At 45.9% G+C, this 27,666-nt stretch overlaps 1 protein-coding gene across 2 annotated transcripts; it reads right to left on the bottom strand.

The window, feature by feature from the left end:
* Positions 1-568: 568 nt before the first annotated feature.
* Positions 569-23,343, bottom strand: LOC100647601 (facilitated trehalose transporter Tret1). 2 transcript variants are annotated; one of them, XM_048414580.1, is made up of 7 exons: positions 23,137-23,343; positions 17,095-17,556; positions 6,494-6,683; positions 6,061-6,232; positions 5,703-5,975; positions 4,241-4,549; positions 569-1,924 (listed from the first exon to the last, which is right to left on the bottom strand). In XM_048414580.1, exons 2-7 carry the CDS (start codon positions 17,330-17,332, stop codon positions 1,499-1,501), a joined length of 1,608 nt encoding a protein of 535 aa, XP_048270537.1. In that variant the 5' UTR covers positions 17,333-17,556; positions 23,137-23,343; the 3' UTR covers positions 569-1,498. The 2 variants fall into 2 exon arrangements, with proteins under 2 accessions (XP_048270537.1, XP_012170933.1); XM_012315543.3 differs by lacking the exon at positions 23,137-23,343 and adding an exon at positions 20,847-20,858 and having other exon boundaries at positions 17,095-17,526.
* Positions 23,344-27,666: the final 4,323 nt, after the last annotated feature.

The raw sequence follows: 27,666 nt of genomic DNA, 5'->3' as shown, positions 1-27,666 counted from the left end.
GCAGAAGGAATCCTCGCGAAATGCCGTTTATAACCAAGGAGAGAAATTCGTCGAAGAAAGAAACGAAATACTAAAGGAAGAATGATCTCTGAACGCCACCGCGCGAAAAAAAGGGAAGAAACAGGAAATGTGTGCGCTAGCGTTAAAACGTGTCATCGATTTCGCTCGGTTTTGCCCGCTGCTACGCAAACACGTTGTCGGCTGGTTTCTTGGTCACAGAAATTATGCATTGGCCTTCCTAAGAACGGGACGAGAGGTGTCCAAAGTATAGCGCGATAATTTCAAGAAATAATTTTCCGTAGAATAATCTTCTCTCGAGTTTCGTCGTTGTATTTAAAAGTCTACTCTTAATTACAAGGATAAAGATGACGAGAAACAAGCGGGAACGCGGGTCTCCACGAACATTAGAACAATCGCGTACAAAATAGGAATGTGCTCTCTCCCTATCTGATCGTCCATTACAATAAGATTCGTTTCTCTAATTAATCTTCCTACATCGTCCCTAAACGCAATTAACGCGTCCCGCTCGTGGAAACTTCACGACTCAGTGGTGAGTCATTTTCTTTTCTTTTTTTTTTTTTTTTTTTCTTTCAGTTTTACTTCGCCTGACGCGCACGAGCACACCACTCGTCTCGGATAAAGATCGATCGTATTCGCGGAATTCCCGCGTACAAAACGAAGACTCTTTTTCTCGTCTCTCCGCCATCTTTTTCGCGATTCTACGGAACACCTACGCGATCGAAAACGGAATACATATCGGTGCGATCGTTTCACGGTCGGTGTAGCGGATCTCGTTCTCGCGTCTATACGTATCTAACGGGGCGTTGAGTTATTAAATATTATGGTACTTGGAAGGATGGGATAAAATCTTACGTACAAAGGAAACGACGCGTACGTTAAACGGCTAAGGTTTGTCAAAAAATAAATACATTCATTAACTACTATCGCGCGTACGAGGCGAGAAACGCGCAGTAGGCGAGTACCGTTCATTAGCTGAGCTGTTCGTTTGTTGGTTCCTCGGAACATGGAAAAAGTAGACGTTATTCGTTCTATCGTATCGTATCGACATCTCTACCTTGTTTACGTATCGTTTGAACAGATTATAGAATGAAATAGGACACTCGTTCGAATCTCTGTCGCGTTTCCCTTGTCGTTCTTTACGATCGATAACAATTATATCGCATCGAATGCGCGCCGACGTCTTATCGCATACGCGTATACCTAAGACCTAAAAATCACAAGCGTTGTCGTTCCGGTCCGTTCCTACGATTCTAACGATAAAAAAGGACAACAGTATCCAATCGTCACGCGTCGCGAGCATGCAGAATCGCGATCCATGGTCTTTGGCAGTATAAAGGCGCGCTTAACGTATATACGTAGTATATAGAAATAGGAAGAGCAAGAACCGTTCGACGGATACGATTGGTCCGATACGCGAACGAAGGTGAAATCGAACCTCGAGATCGTTCTCGAGTCACCCGATACCGCAATACTGTTTTCACTTTTTACTCGAGCTTCCGAACTCGGGTATCTCCGAATGGTTGTTGCCGCCCAACACGTCTTGAATCTCTTGCAGACTCTTTCCCTTCGTCTCCGGTAATATCAGCACCGTGAACAGCACGCTCACCACACAGAATACGGCAAAAATCCAGAACAAGGCGAATTGGCCGAATACATCCTGTAGATTGCTAGCGAACTTGGTGATGAAGAAAGAGACCAACCAGCACACGCACACGGTGATTCCGGAAGCCTTCGATTTCACGTTCGATGCGAACATCTCACCCATCACGGTCCATGGCAGAGGACCCCAGCCTATGCAATATACCGCGATGAAGATGACCAGCGACACGATAGGAAGCCACGATATGGCGCTAACGTCCGAATGTGAAACATCTTGCAGGTACATGTACAGACCCAGGGCGATCTAGAAATCAAACACACGCGTAAATAGGAAAATAAATTTGTTGGAACGACGCAAAGGTACGACGATGTTTTCCGAGATACACGTGTCAAATTAGGTGCCGGGATATTTGGTAAGAAAGATACTCGGCGCGGCGATGATCCACTTGCTTCGAATAAACTTCAACTGTAATTGTTTGGACGGCACGCGTCCGACGATGCTCGCAAGGCGGGAAAAACAATCGACGATCGGCCGATCGATGTATCAAAAGACTAGCGCTGTCGGTAATTAACCGCATTCCAGACGTTTCCGGACACGTCTCGTGTCTCGATATACCTCGATCAACTTCTCTTACCTTCGTCATCCGTTCACCGTTATTACGAAATTCAGAAAACAGCGTTGTGGCTGGCGAAGCAACGATCGATCCAGCGTACGCGTGCACGTAACGAGGCATTGACATTGATCGCGGCCGCGGATCGGTGCAACAATCTACGGCTATGGATAATTAACTGCTCGACCTCACGATTCCAGATGCGTGAAGTCATCGGAACAACCGACGATTTCCGTGTCGACGCGTCGCTTCTTTCTGTTTACGGAAATTTTCTTGCAGGCACGCGTTGCGAACATTACGGTAAACGAGAAGTAAGCGTAATTTTATTAATTATTTAAATCGAACGATTAATACCTATATCCGTATAGTCCAAGGTTCAGCGAGTCGTCCGACGTTGGAAACGAACGTTCGTTCCGTTAAAAAAGAAGCGATCAAGGATTCATTGGCCGTGATAAATCAATAGGATGTCGAGAACGCGTAGAAGCGTAAGAAAAGCCTCGATAAACGCGCGTGAAAAACCACTTGTACCGCGTTATAAAAAATTCAGTCGTGGATTCCAAAAATCCGGCGGACATTCATCGTCGAGAGCGATTTTGTTATTGGAGCGCGTCGAATATATTTTCGATGATAGAAGACAATCGAAAAGAGCTATTGCCTTTGTTTCGTATAAAAATTGGATGGAGAATCGAGCGACGAAGGTGGATCACTGGGGCGACCGGTGAAGAAAAGAGCGAACGAAGGTCGTGCGTTCGCGTTGCACCGTTGCGATGGAATGCGACGCGCATCAGAAGTACATCTACACACGATCGCGAGGTTACATAAATCGATTTGAATAGGCGTCGCAAGGCCGCGATCGATTCGTTGCCGCTATTTTGCAATACCTGCGAAACGTACGCGATGGACAGTGGATCAAGGCCACGGAAAGGCGCGTTCTCTCTCTCTCTCTCTCTCTCCCCTTTGTTTCGACGATTCCGAATTTTTCAAATCGTGATTCAAAACGATGGAACGTACACGTTCCGTAGATACGTTCTGGTTGTTTATGCAGCTTGTCGATGTTACTAATTAAGCGATAATGTAATTTTAAAAGAGCTGTCAATCTATCGTGGAAACAATGGGACTTGTCGTTGAGACGAGAGATAAGACTGATTATATATGCCGTCTCTCTCACGCGAAGAACGATAGTTTCGACTTGCCAGAGATGTAGATGGTCCGCGTAATATTGGAACTTTACCAAACGAATCACGATCTTTGAACGTTTCGGAGTGAAATCGCTGTCAATCGTTGTCATCGTACCGGAGAAGTCGATGAAACGCCAGGCAAATTCTAACCGCGAATCTCCGCGGCATCGCTGATATTCCAGGTGGAACAGTGGGAACCATGGCGCAGGTACTTACGAAATACCGCGAAAATTGCACGTCACGTAACTCGATTAGGTAACTGATCGAAAAACGTGGTTATGTGACCGTCGAAACGCATCGTCACCGACGAGTTGTTTTATAATCGAGGTGGCCACGGAGCGAAAGCGTTATGCTGCCTGGAATGACGATCGATCGCGTTTCGTACGTTTTGAACGATCGCGGAATAATTTGTTCGCCATTAACCGATGCTTCCAAGCGTAAAAGTAGCCTTTACGAAATATCGTTACGACACCGGAAGGTACGAGACCTGGTTAGTGTCCGGAGAATCGTACGCTCTCGCTCGTAGCTGTCGTTTGATTCCACGTGCGCGCGTTATCGAGCACAATTGGTAGAAGCGTTGCAATTTTATATTTCCACGTCGCGAGGACTAACATCTCGATCGCCTTGTTTTCCGATAAACGCGATTCACGCGGTAACATCATAAAGAGATACATCGATCAAGAAATTATGGCGAAAGCAATACGATAACGCGATAGCAAGGGACCGATAGTACGTTCTTTGTGCGGTAGAATCGTTACTTCCGTAAAGTAACTAGAATGTAACGCGATAAATTTAAACGATAAACATGGATTTTAAAAATATTTCACTTACCAAGGAGACAGTCTCGCCAACGCCGGAGGTAATGAGCAGCATTCTCCTACCAAGTCTGTCAACGATCACCGGCGTAACCCCGGAAGCAACCACCTGCACGCTACCGACGATCAGAGTTGATATGGAGTCAGGTAGCGCACTGTGCGCAGCCCCGAAGATGGATCCCATATAGAAGAGGACCACGTTGATGCCACTGCATTGTTGGAACGTCACGAGCAAGCACGTATATATCAAAGCTTTAAGGTTCGCCTTCACGTTGAATAAATCGCTGATTTTCGCTTCGGACTTGAACGCTTCGTCGATGGCAGCCTAAATACCAAACAAACAGATTACGATCGACGATCTATTTATTCGAACCATATCGCTAACGCCAACGTTAGTTGCTTTTCGAAAATCGAAAAATCGAATCATCTTTCATCGATAAATCGAAGAAAAATTTGTATTCGGGGCTTGATAAACAAGTCGAGCGCAACTTGTCGCAACGAACGTGGAAAAGTTGAACGAAAACGATGGGAGAAGAGATCGAAGAAACGATGGATGACGTAAAAAAAATATCGGTTCGGCGACCTACCGATCGATTTAATCTATTATAAAATTCATCGAATTTTAATAACGCGGCCGCAGAAATCGAAAGATCGAACGTCGATAGGCGTAACGATCGCGTTGCTGCGGCACGTGACGCGTTAGTCAGCCGACTACGCGATAGGGCATACTCGGTAGCGTATAGAGGGGCACGTCGGAGGTTGCAAGAACGCTGTCATCATCGACGGATCAAGGAACGACCTTACCCCCGGCCTCGTTAAGCAAACGTTAGCCGAACGCCGCACCGATACCATGTTGCGGCGCTCGCTCGCGCTTTACCGCGCGATCGGTCTTATCGTGGCGCTCCTCTTATCGACTCTCGCTCTCCGCATCGATTTTTGGTAAAATTTCTGTATTTATGCGAGACCTTGTTATCAATCGTTCCGATTCTTATTCTTTCGTCGTATAAAACTCTGTTTATATTTATCGTTTGCTAGTTGCTCGTTGCTTTTATAAACGATACCGTGCAAACGTTGTTCATTCGTATCTATCGCTGCACTTTGCCGTTATGCACTTCGGTGTTGCATATTGCGTATCAACGTTCCTGCGTTATCGGCCCGTTCAATTCGGATTACGATTATTCCTAACGCAATCGTCTGGTTCCTTTAACGCGCCGGAAACGATCTCGAGGCCTCGTTCGATTTCGTCTCGCGTAACGACGGCCATCTTCGTCGGTGTTACGACATTCGGGCACGTGCTTCGTATGTACGAGCTCGTCTCGCGATCAACGTGACCTTTCCGACGCGTGCAGCCGGAAATTGTTCTAGTCTCAAAAGCACACGGAAATAGCGAGGACCTCGCGGAAATAGAATTCAACGGACGACGATCGTTTCTGAACTACTCTCGGGTCGTATCTTTTAATTATTTTTCCATTACATACCTGCATCTCGTCGGCTTCCTTTTGCACGCTAGCGGGTGACTTGCGTCGTAACCAGGCCAAAGCATTTATCGCCTCTTGTCTCTTGCCGATCTTCAGCAAATGGTACGGCGACTCGGGCATCATGAAGAAACAAGCGACGAATATCACGGGTATAATGCCGCAGAGTATGGCAAACACCAGATACGAGACGAACGGCCCGATGCAGTACGCATACAGAAGACCGAAGCTGACGAACAGTTGCAAGAAGGATCCTAGAGCTCCTCTGACGGACGTCTACGTAATTGCAAACAGAATGGAATATCGATTAAACGCGTTATAACGAAGGACTCGGATTCGAACGAGCGGATGAGACGTTTACCTCGGCGATTTCGCCGCAGTACATAGGAACGACCGTGAAAGCGAACGACAAGGCCGAACCGAGAATTATTCGCGCGGCGTACAGTTGATAGACGACGGCAGCCGATGCGATTAGGATCCAACCGATCAGAAATGGTATCACACTGAGCAGCAGCGTCATCTTCCTACCGCATCTGTTGAACCGATTAGATCAGATTAGACGAACCGTCTTGCGTTTACGTCTTGTATTTACAATGGTGTGCGAATTTCGTGCGTCGAGTGTCTATACGCGCGACAATTCTGGCGAAAGACGTTCGAAGCTCGTTCAGCCACGTGGTCAAGGTTTCGAGTTGAAAGCCTTGGCCAAGTTTAACGTTCTTTAGAACGTGCTAGGTCTGTCAATTAGTACACGCGATAATAGATAATACGATTGTTCCATAGAAATAGCTATATACCTTTCCGCTAAATATCCAGCTACGAAACTGCCAATCACCGCACCAACGGAGACCAACGAGCCGATCCAAGAGTTTTCATCCGGGGTGATTTTTCTGCCGAGAGGATTGTCATCCAAGCTACCCTGTAGCTTAGGTAATATCGGACTGGTCCATCCTAACAAAGCACCGGCTGCAACGCAGCACAAATTTGCTGAAATCATAACGTTCGTTGTTATTAATCTCTTCGTCCATCTGGTGCAACGGCGTCTGCGCAAGAAAATCACACGACATATTCGAAAACGGTATAGACGATTAGTTAGTCTAGTTTGACGCGATCCAAGATGTACGATTAACGAGGCTAAACGATAACGAACGATCTCCTTCGAGTATATATTTTCCACATGCGCGATAGTCACGGTTAAGTTACGTCTGCCGGCGGAACGACCGCTGGTCACGTTTGTCTCTCGCGTTTCTCGATTCCCGTCGCGATCAGTGCGCATAATCGGTGCGCGACATCGGAGACCAGAACGACCGATCTTCCGAATAGATTTACGTAAGGGAGAAAGGGACGGAGATGAGGCGATGCAAACGACTTTTCGTTTGGTCGCGAACAATTTGCTAACGGCGGCATCGATAACGCGTTCAAAAAATATACGAACGACGGATAAACTCTGAACGGAGAATGTTTTCGTGCCCGCCCAGTTCAAATTCACTTGGAATCGCTTGTTAAACGTCTTTTACAAAACGAGAAAAAAAAAAAGATCGCTCTGTACTTTGTTAACGCGAGACAAGAGGATACGCGATAGCAAGGTGATTTTAACGCCGGATCCATCTATTACGTCAATTATCGTTCGTACTATCGCTTTCGATTATCTGCTCGTCTTCGACGCTTTCCGTGTCTGACCCTTCCACCCCATCGCCACCACCATCGCTCTCAGTTGTTTCTCTTCTCGTTATTTTCCTCGATCTTTTCCCAATCCCTCTTCTCCCCTCTGACGTTCGACGCGAGAAGTTCGATCGTTGATACGCGAAATCGAATATCTCTGATCGTACAACGGTCGATCACTGGAGAAGCGAACCGATAAGAAAGAATCGAATCGCGAACGCGGGTGCATTTTGCGCCTGCTTCTGTCCTCGTTGCAAAGATGATATCATCGAGGATAACATAAATCAGGAATGTTTTGTCACGTTATGCGCGTTCGAAAGCGTCCGATGTCTAACGCAATAGTAAACTTTACTACTTACGTACACGGCCTAGCTTAAACCTACGCTTATTGACGTAACTAGAACGTTTGATTCGTCCGCTATGGGATCTTGGTACTTTCGAAGATAAAGCTTTAAGTCTTCGATAAGACAATTCGACGCTCTTGTTAGCGAATAACAGCGAGCATTTTCATAGCCAAAATGTAATACGACAGCTTGTATCTTGCCGCCTGCTGTTCCACCGAAACGCGGTTACGAGGATCGGTAGTTCGAGGTCGTTTCGCAGTACGAGCCACGGTTTCGCACGATCGGCAATTTCAAAGACAACGCTCGAGAATCTCGGCACACCTGTCCATATAAAGATGCGAGAACCTGACGTTCAGTGGAGCACGGTGTTCTTGAATCGAAGAAATTAGATGGAATTGAACGAGACTACGGTAAAGCAGGTTGATTAATCGAATTAGACTGGTTAAGGTAATCGGCGGATGAATAGTTTAAGTCTTTATCCAGCGAAACGCTCCGAAGCTGCTGTAAAATCTCGATTAAGCGGGACTGGTCGATTATGTTAAAAGGAATCCAAGGTAGCAAAAGACTGTCGTCGAAACGACGCGGATACTCTGCGCGCTATCGCGCGTAATTGAAATGGACATCGAACGTTAGAATGTCGGAACGTCGGAATATCGCCGGTAAAACGAAACAAGATAACTTTTTCTAGGAAATCGAGGAAAATGTCAAACTAGACAGAGTTACGCGTTTACGTTCGAATTTACGTAACGAAAGGGGTGGATAGAAGTGGAAAATAAGCTACGGGTAGCGTAATAAACTTTCGAACGGCATGGTATTGCGAAGTGGCGATCGAAGGTAAGGAACGAAGGAGTCCGAGTACGCGACGAAACGACACGTTAAACGTTGTAGCCGAGAGCAATGCAACAGGTTTACATAATCGCCGCGGAATCGCTCTTATATCATCCGATCGCGTGCGACATTGCAACGCGAAATAAAAATAACCAGGCGTGTTCCTCGCGGCGAACGGTCGCGCTGGTCGTCGCGTGAAAAATCTCTCGTCGGGATATCAATATCGGACATCGTCAACTTGTTTGTTCGCTACTAGGTCTGCATTCTTGGATCTCTAATAATCAAAAAACGAGATAATCGATGTTTGCGTTCTTCTTGCGTAAAGTATCCGCCGTTCTTCTGTCAAAGCATCGGAGATATCGTTGTTTATTCGAAAACGCGTGGAAGGAAAGGACACGACTCGAACACGATTGATTGTTCGAAGGGGATAAACGTGGAAAGGAAGAAAGCGTCGTCGATCAGCGAATTACCGCGATCTCGTTGATCGTCATAAATCGTTTTAGACATCGTGTAAACGAATCGATTAATTTCTTCCGTTCTACGGCCGTGAGAAGACAAAGATACTTCACCGTTGAAACGTTTAATTACCATAATATCGCGAGCGGAGACGATATTCTGCCGGAAGCGGCGTTCGGATCGACGGGGATTATCGTGTCAACGAGTCCGTCGAATCTCATATTTTAATAAAAATAATTAACGGTACGATCGGATATTCTGCGACGCGTTTCCTTCCTCGATATTCGTCGTAAAAGGAAAGCGAAAAGAAATTCGATTCTTTCGATCTATCGCGAACAAATTTATCGATTACTTGATTTGAACAGATGTCTGGCCAATTGGCCTGCCTGCCAATTACCATTGCCATCCGCGACGAAACAACTCGTTCTATCGACTTCTTTAAACGACGATGACTTAATCGAAACGCTCTGTCAAACATTTCGATCGTCATTGAAAGGTGAAAAAATAGTTTTCGTCGGCGATTACGAAAGAGAAAGAAATCGATTCGTTTGCTTTCGATCGTCGCGATTCGCCATCTATCGTAGTTCGTCTATTTCCCTCGAATCTGAATTTTTCAACCGATAAACTTGACAGAAACGATATCATCTATGTACATAATGGTGGCAAGCTGTTATTAATGTGGTAAATCTTTCGTTTGTTGCTACGTGATAAATCTGCGCTCTGGCAAACATAGATATCGATTCAGATACTCGTATATAGACACAATCATGTTCCACCACTGTATACGTTAAATTGATACAGTGCCACAGATTATAGTAAATTGTCGCGCACTTGAAAATCTTTATCGTTCTTCCCTAATCGCTATATCGTACGAACGATTCGCGACTGGCAATTCGAAATGGCTGAATTTCGATTTCCCATGGTTTTTTCGTTTCTCGTCTCTCGACTCTTCGATCCGAAATGACATCGACGATACGTCGCGAGCCATTTATCGTCGCTCTTCTTGTCCAGGGACAAGAAGGCCGCTATCAGCGACAGTGAAGAAACGATGGTCGTTGGTGCGCGATTTATCGATAACGAAGCTCCTAGGGGCGACTAGAAACTACGTCGTTGTAAATTTATGCGATTAGACAAGAGCGAAGTCGTGATTACCGTTGAATGGCAAAACAGTAGCCAGCGCTAAAGAAAAACAGAAGCAGAAGGGGTGTTGGAACATAGGAAATTTTCAAGTCGATAAGAATTCTCATGAACTTGAGAACGTCGCGTTATCAAGTTGTACGATATACTTCGATCGAGTATTCGACGACGAAAGAAACCGTTTTTTTCCTTGCTTCGAAGAGGGTTGGAAATACCTATGCGTCGAGTTGTCACGCGTATCAATTACAGCTAGATAATACGTAAGCTAACTTTGTCAACTCCTATGTCGTAAAAAAAGATAAAATAATGGCGGTTATTAGTCGGAACGATAGCGGTAACGTCACCGCTACTCCAACAAGCTCTCTATCACGAAACTTGCAAATTCAGCGATGTTTTTACTGTTTCTTCGCTACATTTTGCATATGCAATTAAGCGTGTTTACAAATTGCGCAAACGCGCATTTCCATTCATTTTTCCGCGATAAAATTCTAGAACCTTCGAGGGATTTTTTTCGGATTCGAAGCTCTTAGTCGTCTAAACAGAGATGGTATTAATTAAACAGCCGTGAAACTAACGTTTTCAAACATTCGCCAACGCATCGTCGGCTTGAAACGCCACGCACAATTACCATCGCGAATAACTCGGTGGGTGTCGATCGACGAATCATCCGGCTTCCATCGTGGCACGGTCGCAGGAAACGGAATTTTCGTTCTTCGCCCGATACTCTCTCCCTCCCTGTGATGCCCTATTACCTTCGTAATTCTACGTATACGTTAATTTTTTACTCCTAGATTACTAGGACGAAGCGAACGCGAATAAATATCGTACGTCTCGCGTGAAAATCGGATTACTGTTGGCGATAATAATTATTATAACAGTTGTTGCTATAGAAAGTTCTGAACGACGATCGCGGAAAAACAGGAAATCGTCTCGATAGCGGCATTAGAAAGTTGATCGTTTCTCGGGTGAGAGTCTCTGATTGTCGCGTATTTTTAATTAAAAAAACAGTCGCGATAACGAGCGGGTAGAAAGCAAGAAAGTACGGAGCAGTGATCGTAACCAACCGGTACCTTTAATAACGACGAGACGGAACGCGGTAAACTCTCATTCGTGAATAAGCAAGATCGTCGAATAAATGGAAAATACGAGCAATTTAAATTGCCAATCGTTCGTCAAAGATATTTACGAATAAGCGAAAGTTACGAGAAATTGCTTAGGCGCCACGTTGTTTCCATATCGTTGGAATACGTCATCGATGGGCGGATCCGTGTAGACTCGGTGTTTTCGCGCAACTGGATTAAAACGCGAAACGCGAGATTATCGTAGATTTATCGTCGTCGGCCTTATTATTCGATTCTTTTCGTTCTTCGATCTTGCGCGATCTTTTCCCTACGAAAATAGCACGGGAAAGCGTAAATATTTTTGTTCGCGGAGGCTCGATCGGACTAGTGCGAATTCAACGCACTATCTCGATATGGTATCGAACGATGTCTGACCAGCCTCCCTCGACGCGGTGCTCTTTCGTCGCGATAACGCGCGAATCTTTCGCAAATTATCTAAATCCACTACGATATTGACTTTTCACCTTTCGCCGACGTTCGTCTTCATCCTCGCTCGCGATTAACCAGATAACGCTATCGATGAATTTACACGAAGATTCGAGGGCAAAATCGGAATTCCGTTTATTCTCGTTTATTATTTATACCGCGCGATAGAGGATAACCGCGATCGACGAGGCTCAAGATCGAAGATCAAGCGAAAACTACTATCTAGTGGCTACATTGGATTTATCGTGTTATCAGTTCCAGGTAATAACGAGAGAATCACGACTACAAGAAATATAGTTATCGTAGCTGTGTTTTTTCGTTCGAAAAGTATTATTCGTTGAAATTTCGCTGGAGCTCGAAGTCCAGTTCGACCTATTATTCGAATCGGTACGATATCTTTGCGTAGCATCGATGCGTTTTAAGATTGTAATTGTATTTTAATTGGACGAACGGCGTATGTTTGCGAACGGAACGTCTCGTTCGATGGATCGTTCGACGATCTCGACGTACGGTGTCGACGCTCGATCGAGAAAACGTTCGTAGCGTGGAGCTATTCCGTTTTCCGATAAACATTCGTGATCTTTGACACTAAGAAGATATCGCTACTCGAATGTTTAACAATAACGAGAGATAAGAATTTATAAGGTAAGGAGGAAATTGTCGGAATACGCGTGGCACGATACACGATACGATTCTGATCGAGTAAGATTTGTCACGTCGAACGGACAATTGGCATCGTCGAGGGAGCAAGCTTCAAGTCGCGTGACACAGACGGGTAAAATAGGTAAATACCGTATCGAAAGTGACCGGGCGTACGATCAAATTAATCTACGTATGCCTCGCCCATCGAACCTATTGAGATTCCAGATATTAAGTACTAGAATTACGTTTGGCGCTTAAGATTCCACGATGCGTTGTCCTTTGCAAGCTTTTTTTCGCGATTCCTTCGACCGAAACTGCGCACGATTTCCGTAAAGTTGACGATTCGAACGCGGCAAATTTGGGAAATATGGGGCGAATCGAAGCCGATCCGGAGAACTTGGACAAACTCGCCAGAGTTTACAGATCGATCCTCCGAACGAAACTCGATGCAACTTCGCAAGTTCTATTCTATTTTGTTGCAACCTTCGAGAAATAGTAAATCGTAATTATTCGTAACGCTCTAGAGATAATCGATCTCTATTTTTTCGAATGCTAATAAGGGTGAACGAGCAGACTATGTATACCAATAAGCAGAATCGTATTTATTACGATGAACGATTACGCAAGCAAGTACGCTTTTTTAACCAGACCACTATCTGTCTATAATTACGTCTTTATCGAGCCAACCGACACTATCATTATTTTTAACGAATCGTCGCGGTAGCTCGTCGTACATCTGGCATCGATCCTGTACGATCGACCGGTAGTTACTAGTTGGACAAAGCGCAAATACCGTAGTCGACCGATCGATTTTTTGTTTTCGCGCTCTCAACTAATCTTCGATAATCAATGCATTATCTTGAAATCCGTTATGTAAAACTCTCCGTTCGGATAAGATAAAAGCACGTGGGCAGGGACGAGGAAAAAGGTTTTTAGAGCTTAGCCGTCGCGATCGAACGATTTTATTCGACGCGAAAAATCGATTTGCTCGATGCAAAGACGCGACCATCGCGCCGGACAAATTTTCCGAGCGCATACATCGGCGCGTAAATCTTTGCAAAAGTCGATAAAAATTACTTTAACGATCGCCTCGTTTTTCGCGCGGATTACGAAATGAAATTTAACGACTTGGTCGAAACGAACGAAGGACGCGCGTCTCGTTTCCTCGAGATAAACGCGAGCCACGACCGTCGACCACGCCGCAGGAGAGTCTCGACTTCTCGAATTTTCCACGGTCTTGCCGCAACGCGTGCCCGTTACGACGATGCGTAAAGCGAGAAGAACGAACGGTTTTTCTCAACACGTTGTAAGACTTACGTCTCTACCTATGTAGAAGGAAAATGGATAAACTCGCTCGCGGATGATCAAAATCGGACAATGCGAGCGGACAAACCTTCGTAGGTCAATATCCACGCGTGGAAAACGGCCGTTCGTCACCGTTTAAATCCAGTTTTAACTGAAAAATTTCCAGCGATATTCGAGCGGGCAAAGATTTACGTGGAAATTTATCTTTGAAATATTCGGGACGTTTGACTCTTATACGCGAACGAGATAGTCGATACGTATGGTATAGGAGGGGGCGAACCTTTTACGAGATTTATATCGGTAGAACGATCGACGCGAGGGAACGTGATCGAGAATACGGTCGAACGAAATGCGAAGAGTGTCGCGTGCAGGACAATGGGTTTACGTGGGAGCAACAGTCGCGAGGAGAGGTTCGTGTCCTCGAACGGCCGCGAATATCAAACGATTCGCATCCGGCGTCCGTCCAAATTGAATCACGCCCGGTGAAGATTTCAATCAACTCGAACTACATCCTCTTTAGTCACAACATCGTAACAATTCGGTCATCCGACACGTAAAACCTCGAAACAAATCGCGCCGTCTCGAAACGTTTAGCCTCTTTCGTCCGATACTTTTGTCCGTGATTTTTCGAGCTTTCTCAAACGCGAGAAGAGCTTTGTCCGAGATAGCTACCGTCGTTCCAACGGTATTACACGCCCTAACGCGATCTCTCGTCTTTGACAAATTTACGGCGAAAATCGTTCGAAAATTACGTGGAAAGAAACTTTACGCTCTCCGCGTAACTCTAACTCTAGATTACTCTAGATTCGGCTTTCCGTTGCGATCGTTTCGAGCTCTCGACAACTTTGCGGGTTCGATCGCGAGACGAAACCGAACGTTGCACCAGTTACATATTCGTTTCGTTGAGAGAAGAATCCGATCGAGATACGAACGCCAAATCGCGCGTGTATATTCGTCGACTTGACGCACGAATCGATACTGCGCGTTTCTCTTCCACTTTGTTCCAACTTTGAACCAGCGCCGACTTTGCCGCGTTCCCTCTCTTTCTTCTAGTTTTGTTTCTTTCGTTTATCGCGCCACGCTATTTCCTTCGCGCCTGTCACCTACGAGAGCCGCGTTAAAGATAAACGGCGTTATTTTCAGTCACGGCATACCGATTTTCTTCCTTGACACTCGTACGGTCCTATTCGACGTCTTGTTTTCTCGATCTGTTCTCTTTTTCTTTTTTCTTTCTTTTTCGTCGCATAAGAGATTACATTTCGATATATTTAGAAAGTCTCTAAATATACCGAGAGAAAGGCGAGGAGGAACGCGAAAGAGAAACGAAAAACTATGGACCGTCGAATACTAATAGTTGTTATTTCTCGTTCGAGTCTCCATCGTCGAACGTTTGTCCGACTTTACATCGCTCGTTACGAGAGGCGGGTGGAATTCGTCGATTCAAAGTGCAATGAAAGAAGGAGGGCGTGTAGGATGAATCACGGGAATGGAGATTATTTCGAGCGAACGTTTTCCGCTCGAACGCACGAAAACGGTACGATATTCGTTGGACAGCGTGCACTATCCGAATACGTATGTCCACGATGAGTTTATAGAAACGCGAGAAATGATCCGTGAAACGCGTGGATGCCACCGTTATCTCATTTTCAACGGTCCGATCCACGTAACTCGACGGCGAAATCTATTGCTCGCTAAAGCATCGACCATGCGATTTAGAGAGAATCTTTACCGCCGCCTACGCGCGTCATCGCAGTCGGCGAGAAAACGAAGCGTTGGGAAATCGATATTTTACTTTATAATTACGTATAGCTCGATGGCGACTCGGATCGTAGCGGCAAACGTTTAAACAAATATCGCCGATCGTTGATAAACGCGAACTTGCAGAGTCTCTTAATACTCTCGTAAATTTGCACTCTTGTCCAACGATGTACGCGTCGTTTCAAACGGAAGCAAAATTGATATTTCCTTAGCTATCTGGTATAACGTACGCCGGATTATTTGATACGAGCTTCTTCCAAAGGAATGGAACTCTAGAATTCTCAACGTTTGCGGCGTGCGTGCGGTAAAGTATCGTTCGTTTTAATGGAGAAAAATTCGACGAGTAACCGTCCTCTAGACTCCACCCTTTAATAGCTACCACGGCGGTAACGATAATACGAATCTTTCAAAAAGACACACACGCACGCGAGGAAGAACATATCCGTAGCATGACGTCGCGTATTCTTGCGACAAAGTTGGCGCGCACGCGTTTCCAGCCAATATCGCTTTAAAACGCACGCGACCAGCGAAAACGCGCTCTCGTCCGATCGTCTGTTTACATCGCTTCCTTGTTTTGCGCACGAACACGTAAATTTACTTTTGTTTGTCCGCCGATATGCATAATGCGCTATACTTTGCGCGATCGTTTTGCTCGAACGTCAGCGATTAAGTAAGAAAATCGTTCGCTCGTTACGCTGTTATTTCGTTTCGGCTATTCGATAATTACGGCAATCGCGATTATCGAGCGAGCAATCGGGGAATCGTTTAGGTAACGTTTTTGTCACCTGTACGTGAAATATTTCCAAAGAAAATTTCGTCCGTTTCGATATTCTTCCTCGCGCGTAATACCGTGTGTCACCGTGGTATCGCGGTATAGCGGTAGCATGGTAATAAGTCAATTAGGATTCAATTCGGACGTTCGACGTTACGACGGTGAAACACTCGGGAACGAGAGATAACGACTAATTTCATAAAGTAACCGTCGCTTCGATTCTACCGGACGAAGATCGCGATTCTTCTTCCTCTTCTTGCCATCGCCACGAATCACCGCGAAGCGCGAAACTTTTGTTCCTCTCGAAAGCGTTGTACGATCAAAGGCGGATCGATTAACGGTTAACAGAGAGTTACACGTAGAATCGATTTTTCATAGCAGTTCGTTAGTGGAATCGATGTCCGTTGAATTTATCTAATCCGTATCTTGGAAATCTTACGTCGTACAGGTATTATCGACGTTCGACGGACTCGTTGGTTCGGTAAATTTCTCTCCGTGACGTCGAATTTACCGAATAAACTTTTCCACGAGTACGTAAAATTCTACGAACGATACGGTACTATACGTTACCTCGCCGCTTTCAAACGTTAAACCGTGAATACCGCGTTTCGTTGGTTGGAAAATTCGAGCGACCTTTGAAAGTATCGAGCTTTCGCGATGCTCGCACCAGATAATTACAGATAATCGTTAAGCCGCCTATCGATAAAAGGTTTCGCAAACGCGTTCCATCGAACGATTTTCGAAAGAGAATTCGACGATCCCTTAACGGTGGCGCGTCGTGCGAAAACGAAACGCTCGCCAACGGAAAACGTGGCCAACGACGCGCGGCTCCGGGGTCGCTAAACTCGGGCCGACGGTCGGCTTCTTGGTCGATCGGATGCGACGATTCCCCGAGAGTCCTGAGAGAGTGCCGCGTTTAGCCATTGAGAAAAAGGGTTGAAACTTACCGGCTGCAGCGGCCAGGTATTGAAGCAACGTGGAGCCCTTCTCCGTCATTTCTGCGGCAGGACACTGGTCGTGGTCACCGATCGTACGATACTTGGGTAAGCTACCACCAAACTTTATGGGATATTTTCCAGGGGTGGGTGAATAGTACACTGCCGAAGTGCAACTCGTTGGTACAGGGCTATAGGCATACTCTTTATAGCGCCCCTCTATTTCCTCCTGGACGTGGGTGGGGGCCATTTCTCTCTCCTTTTCCGTTTCTCCCTCTCTCCTTGCGCCTCGCTACAGCCCGTTACTGTCTCTCTCTCGCGTACACGGCTCCGTTCGATAAGCCCCGCTCCACCTCCTCTCCCTTCCCTCGTGCTTCCTCCTTCCTGCGAAACGAGCTTCGTCGGTTCGTCCTACTCTCGCACGCTTCTCGATTCTCCCTCCAGCTAGCGACGACCAGCAGTCTCCTTCTCCGGCTGAAATTGCAACAAACCGTATACCGTGAGTTTTCGACCCTGCGGCCAGCTACGGATCGTGCCAAGGTCGCGCGATCATCGATCGATACGGTCGACCGACGGGGTTGAAACGCCAACGGGCGCCAAGCGGCGCCGATCGTTTCGCTTTTTCACCGCCACGGACGGTCGTGCTGCCATTCGCGCGATTATCAAGCGCGTTAAACAGCCTGTACGAGAGTCTATGGTTCTGGATCGGACGATTACTTCATCCGCGTTTCCCGTTTCCGAGCTTTCAAGCTCGTAAAGCCGCGTGCTTTTAACGTTAACGTTAGCGTCGCGAGACGCAAGGTCAGTGTCGTGCAACCTGCAATGGCCCGACACGATTCGTTTCCCGCCCGACCGAATTAACGATCGTCCTACGCGTTGTCGCTTACGTTCCATCGCCTCGTCGATCGTTACGTTATATTATATAATTATAATTACGGAACATTTTTTTCTTCGCGCTCGTTATCGTCTACGAACGTCGAGCGTATCTCGTCGATCTACGCAGCTGTTCGAGAGAAATTTTATCATTGGGAAGAAACCAGCTCGCTCGCGTAAGAAAAAGAGCCGAGATTGCGTGTGTTTTTCGATCGTTCGATATAAAATCGCGATATAAAGGCGAGAAAATCATTTTCGTTTCGCTCTTTCGCAGGATAGCCCACCGATCTTCGGTTTTCCTAAGTGTCCCGTATCTTCGTGTCTTTCTTTACCATTTCGATAGAAATTTTTGTAAGCAAATCTAAAAAAATGTTCCGATAGACGCGTAAAAAAAAAGTGCCGTCATCGAGAAATCTTCGCTCGTCCTTCTCTGTATATCGCTGTCCGACGATCGCGATTGTTCTCCGTATCTGCATTATCTAACGTATCGCATTTTTCTTCGGGTTTCGAAACGTCGTGTCGCGATCGAACGAATATGTCTGTGGCGTAATGGCCGCGAATTAAGTCGGTGAGGAGCGGCGGTTAAAAAGACTTTACCCTTCGCCTGTTACGCGCCCTTAGCATCGGCGCAAAAAATCAATACCAAATCGGACTGGTCGCGCTACTGGCGTGCACGTGTACCACGGCAGCTGCACTCGTGCGAAAGGGTTGAACGCGAAGGGTGCTAACGGGGATGGAAATGCGAATGCCAACGCAATACGCACGCTGTCACGAACAGGTTCGAAGGGGACGATCGAATTCGAGTCGCGCTGCTGCCTGTACGTTAACGTACAAACGCGAATAGAAGCACGTTGAACGATCGTCTCTACGTACGAGTATTAAATAAATAACCGCGCGTTCCTTCATATAGTTTATACGATCTTTCGACGTCGATGACCACAATTTGAGTTACGTCAATGATCGCAATTCGCGGGATATCGAACTCTATTTTGTCTTTGACCGACGTTTACACTCGCCGACGAACAAGCCGAGTTCGAGACGGCTGCGTGTCTTTGCTACTTTTGCGTCCTACGCGTCTATCCACGCGCGTTTGAGTTTCATTCATACTCGCAATGATCGTTCCGCTCGTCGATTTTCATTCATGCGCTGCGCGAACACTCTGCGGCGTACTGCGGCGATTTCCCTAGTACGCCAAGCACGTTACATTCGTCTCGCGTACGAGCTTTTCTCGTACTCGTGCCGGTCGTTACGATCGCTTCACGAGATCGAAGGAAAATCGAGGCGAGATGCCGTGCGTTACCGTGTGTAACGCTCGCGGTGTAAGGTTTGAAAAAAAAAGAAAAAAAAAGAAAGCGTACAGAACAGCGTTCTGACGATAGTTCGTTTTAAAAACGAGGCGAGTTCCATCCGATCGATAAAGATAAAGAAGGAAAGTCGCGATCAAACGAGCAGGGTCTCCTGTGCTCGTGCGTTCGGAACCTGGGGCCGAGTTAATTGATTTCTAGAATCTCGGGATTACCGAAGGTTGCATCGATCAAAGCTCTCGCAACGAGAAGAATGTTGCAAGAGCCGGAAGCGTTTTTTCGTTAAAAATCCGCTCCGTTAGTTCCTATCCTGACAAAGAGTCGAGAGAAACTAAGATTTTATTATAAAATCTGAAGCAAGTTCTCTAAAAGAAGAAAAAGCTTTTAATAGTTTCGTGAAAAGTTGGACGAATAGATCGCGCGTTTTTCACGAATCTTCCTTTACTCGTTCCATTCTTTAAATATCGCGACTAGTGTTTTGTCGCGTATTACGCGTAGCCTGAAAATTTTGTAAAATTGTTCATACATACGTACACATACGTATTGATAAAACGATAAATGTTTAGAATATAAGCGCGGAACACGTAACGATAAGGAGTACGCGGAACGCGTGTCCTCTTCGTTCGAATGCCGGCGCGCGACTGCCGCAATTCGGAAATCCCCTCCAATTCGACGCCTCTAAGCAGAGGCGTCGCTGCGTTCTCGGTTTTCGCGTCGTTCAATCAATTTTCAGTTACGCGAAATCGTATTAAGCAACAACGTCGACGTTGATACCATCTGCTCGTTAAATAAACATTCTACCGGTATTTGCAACGCATATGGAATGCCAAAACGTTACATAATTTATTTCTTTTTCTTAGTCATTTTTTAGACGACGATGTCTTAATTACGCGATAATCGGACAAAGAAACAACACTGGCATAACGTACAACTACAACGACACTTGGAGCGTCGGTAGTAAAATCGAGTATCGTATATTTACACGACAGGCGTGTCTCTCGAAGAAAAGGTACGTAGCGGTACTCGACGGCAAACCCTCCAACGGTTTCTGTCCCGTGGCTCGCTACAAAAAGACCCTATCCCTTCGGACAAGATGATCGCCAGATGTAAAATCTCAGGATTTATTTAGCTAAGCTCCTCCAAACGGACAAATAGTCTTTTTCTTAACAGTCCCTATACGTACCAGTCACCTACTACGGGAAGAAACTGGAAATCTTAGGTACTAGCAACTTTCTCTCGAGGGGTGGTCGGCGTCCCTTTTCAACCACCAACTCAAAACTTAGCCAAGTAACAGCAACGTCCGTTTCCCTCGCTATCCGAACCAACGCTTTCCTCAACGAATCCGATGATTTCGTATCCTTAGACACACCCGATCATAGTTTTCCTAAGCAGCATCATCGCGACGGAAAGCGAGCGGTGCGACGCTGTCCGGACTGTTCGTTGCTAGTTGGCCGTAATAACCGATCCGAGTCGAACTCGTAACCGCGAACCGATAATAGTAATCGCGCGTTCTGCGCGCGAGTGTATAGCGAGAATATATGTTAATAAATATTTATCGTTAAACATATTCGAGCTATTCTTCCGCACCTATCACGCTCATCGCCTCTGGTAGATACGCGATTAGATCGTCTGTTTTCATTCTTCTCTGTTTTCTCATTTCTTATACGCCTACTCACGATACGTATAACGCTTCGCGAGCAAACATAACTGTAATAACATCGATGGTGTTTACAAGAATACGGGTGACGCGTTTCGTACAAGTATTTTCGATATCGATCGATCTCTATCTCGGGGAGTGTTCCTGTCCTTTCGCGTGTATTTGTTTAAATACCTTCAACGACAAACGTTTTTCGACTCGCGATACTACTTTTAATTCAAAATATTCGTTCAAAGATAATTCCACGTCGATTATCGAACATTATCAAAGCGCTGCGAGTGCTCGAAAAAGAGCAATTAAAAGCTCTTGGTTAATTTCCAAATCTCCGCTATCGTTTCCACCACTTCTACCATCCGCGGTATCTATCTCGTTCCAAGAAGTTTTTTCAGCGTTACGCGACTACCATCGCGATACCACTTAAATGGAAATGCAAAAGAAAATCGCGAATTATGTTCGAGAGATTATCTACAACTCGAGAACCACTTATTTGTCACGGCCATTATCTGCTACCGAAAAAATGTTATCGGCCGATAAGATGGAGAGTAAACCGCGTACGAGAAGCCGCGTGAAAGAAGAATTCGTGGGTGGAATATTTGGTCAACGATGACGAAATCGGGCCCCTGCTCCACGCTCGAATTCGCGTACGCGAATCGTTAGCTCGGATCGGTGAATCGCGTATCCTACGACCGGAATGACTGCCGAAACTTGCATCGTCCACTCTCGCGGATAGAGGTGAAAAAAAAAAAAATAACGTTTTGTTGGCGGAAAGTTGCACCAATGGCTGCGCCAATGGCAAAAAACCCGATATGTTCTATTTTTTCTCGACCCCGTATTTCCTATCTTCTTTCGTTTATTTGCAGCCGATATTGAACCGTTTCGCGAAGATGAAGCTTCCACGGAAGGTAATCGAGGATCACTTATTACTTATAATACGTCGAAGAAGATATTTTACGATTACGAATTTGGTTATCTACCATCGTACGTGTTCGAGTACTTGTTTAGCCTTAAAACACAAGCGTGTCGTTAAATACGCGTATTACCGACCGATCAAAGATTCGTTCGTTCCCGTTGCTGTAGATCGAATTCGAGGCTCGAAGCAACGAAGGGAAATCTTTGACTTTTGATTTTCATTCGACTCGGCGAATGTCGTCGACGGTTCGTACGTCGAAATCGGCGGATCGTTGGGTGACGCAAACTTTTAGACATAGGTGCGGTATTGTTGAAAAAGCGAACAGCGACTCTGGTAATTCTACGACCACGTTGATCAAAGTAAGAGGTAATCGCGCCGACGCCAGGGACGAGGCACGTCGTCGATCCTTAATCGTCGTACCGCGCGATCTATTTCGTTCGGTAGTCGTTACGTTATCGGAAACTACGTGACTAATTACGAATCGATTCGAGGAAGACGATGCCCGAAGCCGATCGGTGCCATAATTCCGACGTTTCGCGATCCGCTACGTTTCCGTTGGTTTATCGTTCGTGCCTTTCGTTTGTATAGGTGTGTCGATAGTAGGCGGTACGATCGAACGACGATATAGACACGCGAGGAAAAGAAAGAAGTAATTACTCCGAGTAATCGGCATGAATGTTCGCAGGGTTCGACGGTTGCGATTCTCTTTACAAACGATCGCGGGTTTCTACGAATATCAGGCACTGCTCGGAAATGAGATTCTCGTACGGTGAAATAAAATCGAGAACGTCGATTATACGTCGATCTGAAACTCACTTGGACACGGAGGAACGCAATGCAACAAGTTTTCCCTCAAAGTCCTCGTACCGACGATCGTCGAATCGCCAGAACCTTTGTTTCGCAACCTTTTGTCGCTCGATCGTGAACTCTCGGAGAATGCGACGGGTAAAAACGTCCTTCGAGGATCGTTCGTGCTCGATTTCGGGGACGCCGATGGGATTAGAGTTATCGGTTCCGGTAGATTTCCCGGCGACTGGAAAGTCCATCTTTCGTTGGATCCAGGCTCGTTCAGAAATCGATAAATCTTCCACCTTCGAGTCTCCCACCGTCGCTACGTATTTCTACGTGGAGAGAAGAAACATAACGTGGCGATAGTCGTGGATGATGGACTCGATCTGGTCGCCCGTCGGCCAAGAACAATCTCCACCGAAATTCGGGAAAAGAATTCGGGAAAGGAAGATACGACGCGAGAAAAGGAGGGACGCGAGTCCAGCGCGAAACGAGAGAAAATGAAAGAGCGATCCACTTACCGGCAAGCTGCGCGCACTTTGTCAAAATGATATTTTCTCTAAGAAACACCTGTAATATAAACACTCGATAATCGTTATATAACGAACTCGAACCGTTCTTTATCCGAGACTGTGTACCAACGGACACACACGGATAAACGTGAAAGCGCTTTAGTATGCGCCCGTTTCTCCGCTCAAGAGTCCGCGGATAATAGCCGTCTCTGTGGTTGACCCTCGATAACGCGACGATCACCGCTTCGACTGAGCGTAGATCGAGAATTAAACGCTAATTAACGTCTCGTCGTTCGGCTAATCCGCCCCACTCAAAAAGGTAAATATGGCACGAAGACGGTTTCGACGGTCTAAAATAGGACAGGATGATCCATTTGGCGAGATCGCTTCTTGCGTCATGTATTTTTAATTACGCATGCACGAAGAAATTTCGATACACAACAGAAGCGGAATACATACCGGCGTTGAATCTCGTGACACGGCGCGTCTTCTCTCGTTGCAATCGGTATTTTACGTATGCGCGTCGAGAGACGCAATCCTTGAAACATCGGTAGAATTTCGTTTTGCAATTCGTTTAAACGGTATCGCGCGTGTCGCAGCAGAAGCTTATTTGTAGCTGTATTATTTAAAAAGAAAAAAGAAGGGAACGAAGGATAGATCGAACGTGTTTTCTTCGATAAAAATAAAGTCTAGTTATCGCCTGCGCGTATCCCACGCAGCTTCCTCTCTGCAACGTCGTAAAGTCGTCGTAAAATTCGACGCCGTACAACGACCATTTAATCCACATGCGATCGCCGATATCTTGCCTCGCACTGTATCGTCGATATTCAACCATTTTCGTCATTGTCATCTTGAATTAAAACAGAATCGCGAGGAAACGTAATCTTATCGATAATTGCATCGAGTTTCGACCTCGATCTAAAACCAATTTCGATGAAGGAGTAAACGAACGAGCGTACGAAACGGCTGGCAGATTGTAATCGTCTCGAATCGAAATCATTAAACGTGAACCACGCGTGTTGACGCGAATCCTGTCGATCAACAACAACTAGGAAAACAAAATCGTCGTATCGATCGTGGTAGATCAATCGGGCGTTTTGTTTTGAAATTAATGGATTAATTCGTGTCGACCACTCGTAACGAGCGATTTTCGACGAGGTATTTTAATCAAATTCACGCGATATCGTTGTTTAAATTTGTAAAACGACTCGCGCTACGAATTTCTTTGTACAAATAAGCGAGATAACATTGTCCGCGGATAAAATCGGTTGCGTACGATCGATCGCGTCGATCGTATCATCAACGTGTCAACGACGAAGACGATGAATAATCGAGCTTCGACGAAGACCGTCGTTCGTTCTACGTGATTCGCTTCATCGCGTCAACTGCGAGTTTCCTTCAAACGCAAACCTATCGCGCGAATCTACGGCTTATCTGCGCTAAAGTCGTCGAATACCTGTCCAATATCATAATTTTGTTGAAACACGTGTTTCTTTAAAATTTCGACGATATTAGATTTGGAATAGGTTTTGCTAGGTTTCGGAATACGTTCCAGCGTTTCGATAGCCATATAACGCGAACTTGAAACAAAAAGGATCGAACTCGGTGGCAATTATATAATCCGATCTACGGATCGAGAAACGTTGAAAACTGTAGGAAAAGGCGGGCGCTTACGAACATCGATCGATACGCGAACCTTGCCCCGTAATCGGCCAAGTTACGCGAATGGTAAAAGCGACGCGACGCGACGCCGATGAATCGTCCGTCGCCGATTTGCCGTACTCCGTTTACTCTTTGTCCTTGCTCGAGTCGTCGCTAGAGTCCCTCGTACGACGATCGATCGGCTATATTCAGCCGCTAAACGATTTAAGAAATTTTTCCTATCGTTCGACGAGAGACTCGTGCCAAGGATTACGTTGGCCAGCCAAGTGCCGACAAGCTCGCACGATCGCGAAACGATAAACGCAGATTCGACGATACGTCGATCCGTCGAACGTCGAACGTCGAAATTCGAGTCGATTTCTTGCGTTTCTTTAACGTCGACAGCGTCTGGTTCATCGATTAACGTTGCCGAACGAAAGAGTTGCCAACGATTAAAGCTCCTGCCATCTTCGGGCCTTTTTCGAATAATCATAGAGGCTATGACTCTCGTGATAGGATGGGCGAACGAGAGGATCGCGTTTTCCGACCGCTGCGTCCAGCTGCAGACACGTCGGACAACGTGGCTTCGTGAACGCTGACTCGACGGCAACGAGCTTCGATACCGCCTTCCTTATCCTCTTTATATTCATGAAAATTTGTTCTTTAGGAAGAAATAACGCGCGACGATGAGACGACAAAAGCACCGTCAGAGGGGTGAATAAATTAGAAGGGAATTAAGCGAAGTTATAACGAGGCTGTGAACTCGAGAGTATAATAGGACAGGTAGACAAAGTTCCGTGGATCCTGCTGCATATTAAACGATATATTCACCGAACAGCCAGTATCTATATCCAGTTTTCGACTCTTCCAAAATTTTAATCCTACTTTCTATCCAATCCATAACTTCCTAAACTTGCATTTTCATAATTATTCTCGATTTTCGTTGAACGCTCCGTACGTTATAAATCGCTTAACACCGATCGGAGCGAAACGATAATTTACTCGCTAAACGACGTTAAACGTTTTTCGGTAACACGCTCGACGAGCTAATTGAACACATTTCGCGTACTCTCGGCTCGTAAATTGGTTTCGTTTCCGCGTATTCGAAAAATATTTCGAAAAATTAATAGGTCTCGGATTTCACGGTCGGATGGTAACCGTTGGCACGCCGTTTACGGCGGGCAGCGACATAGGACGATAGATCGAAAAGTTTCTGCGACAGAATTTGCATAACTTCTCCGTTGAACTTCTCGCGAACGCAACTTTCCCGTTGCCGCAAATATCCGCGGTCCTGCCGCCCTCCGAACTACGATACAGCGTAATAAGCTTCCATACGAGCGACAAGGTTCGCTCGACGTTGCGGGAAACACGTGAATTTCGATAATTAACAGTTACCTCGTATCTAGCGAAGAATGTCGGATCGATACGATATTGCTTTTTTAGTCCTTCGAGTACTTTGGCGTCGAGTGTCGATAAATCGACGATTCGATCGCGATAAAAAATGAGGCTGAAAAGATTGTAACAACAACTGCGAAGTAACAAAGTGCGAGCTGATTCGAACGAGGAAAATAAAACTACGCGAGTAGCAAGTGGCAGTAGCTGTTATCGCGGGAATCGACGTATCTCGTCTCCCTTCCCCTCCAAAGAAGTTTCGTCGAATTCTTTCTTTCGTTGCATCCAGAAAGCTCCTTTGCTCGTCCAAAAGAGACGAGAATCTTCGAATTACTCGAACGAACAACATCCAAAAATTGCGTCCGCTCTTTTTAACCAGAAACCGTTATATCGCGAATCGCGAAGGTTGAAATTGACTTTTTTCCTTCTGCCTTCGCGTAGCCACTTTTATCGAGGCGGATACCTACGCGTCTACGTGCGTTTACAACGCAAACGGTGCCCTCGACCGTTTCAGAACCGAACGAACGCGATACCTCGAAATTTACCTCGAAAATACACGCGTATTTTCTTGCGACCGCGTTTTTTCATTCCCGTTTTTTAGTTCGAATCGAAGATTACTCCATTAGCGTTCGTCTTGGACGAGACGAGCGTTTAAGTGACTTTTTGCTTCGACGAAGAGCGTAATAAGGAAGATACCGGAGGACGACGAAAAAAGCCGTTTAATTTAAAAAATAAAGCCTTTTAAAGAGGTACGGCCTTTTCTTAACGACGTATCACGGTTTGCGTTCCATGTAATATTAATCCGGCTCGATGGAATATTTCGCGAATAAGTTAAAGATCGCCGCGTTACTCGAGAAGCTCGAAACTTTAGAATCGAGAATATTTGCGCGCAAGCGAGAATACTTATTCCCTGGAAAGGAAATTACCTCTACAACGAATTAAGAATTCCATTCGCAAACCGTGGTCCAAAGCAATCTGTGAAAAATTCGCCGAAAGCCCCGATCGATCGAACACGTGCAAAACGCTTGACCCGAAAATTTCGTCGCGCGAAACTCTCGATGCTTCTCGAGTACGTGTACTCGATCACGTACAATTCCACGGAGGTACCTCGTACCTCTGCATACCCGTTCGATTCGCATCACGAAATTTCGCGGCAGCTCGATCCTGAATTCAAATCTAATACAAACTCGATCGAAAGTTAGTCCAAAGCTAAGCCAAAGGTAATCTAAAGCCAGCCCGATGCGAAACATACTTACAATTAGGTTACACGGGCGGTTACGGAGAAGGACGATGATCTGCTACGCGGTATCGAGCCGAATGTTTCGACAATTGCTCGTTTTTCGACACGCGCAAGCTCGATCGTCGCTACGTATATAAGCCGCGAATCCTAACGAATCCGCATGTGCGAAAATCGTCACGTTGCGTGGAAAGTTTCTTCCTTGCCTGGTCTATCTTCATTGGCAAGGATCCTCGGACGAAGGTAGACTCGTGACCGCGCATGGCAAT

The sequence above is a fragment of the Bombus terrestris genome, chromosome 1, assembly GCF_910591885.1.
Source record: "Bombus terrestris chromosome 1, iyBomTerr1.2, whole genome shotgun sequence".
In the NCBI taxonomy this organism is placed as follows: Eukaryota; Metazoa; Arthropoda; class Insecta; order Hymenoptera; family Apidae; genus Bombus; species Bombus terrestris.
The sequence above is the reverse complement of the archived record's forward strand: the minus strand, read 5'-3'. Positions and strand labels throughout refer to the sequence as shown.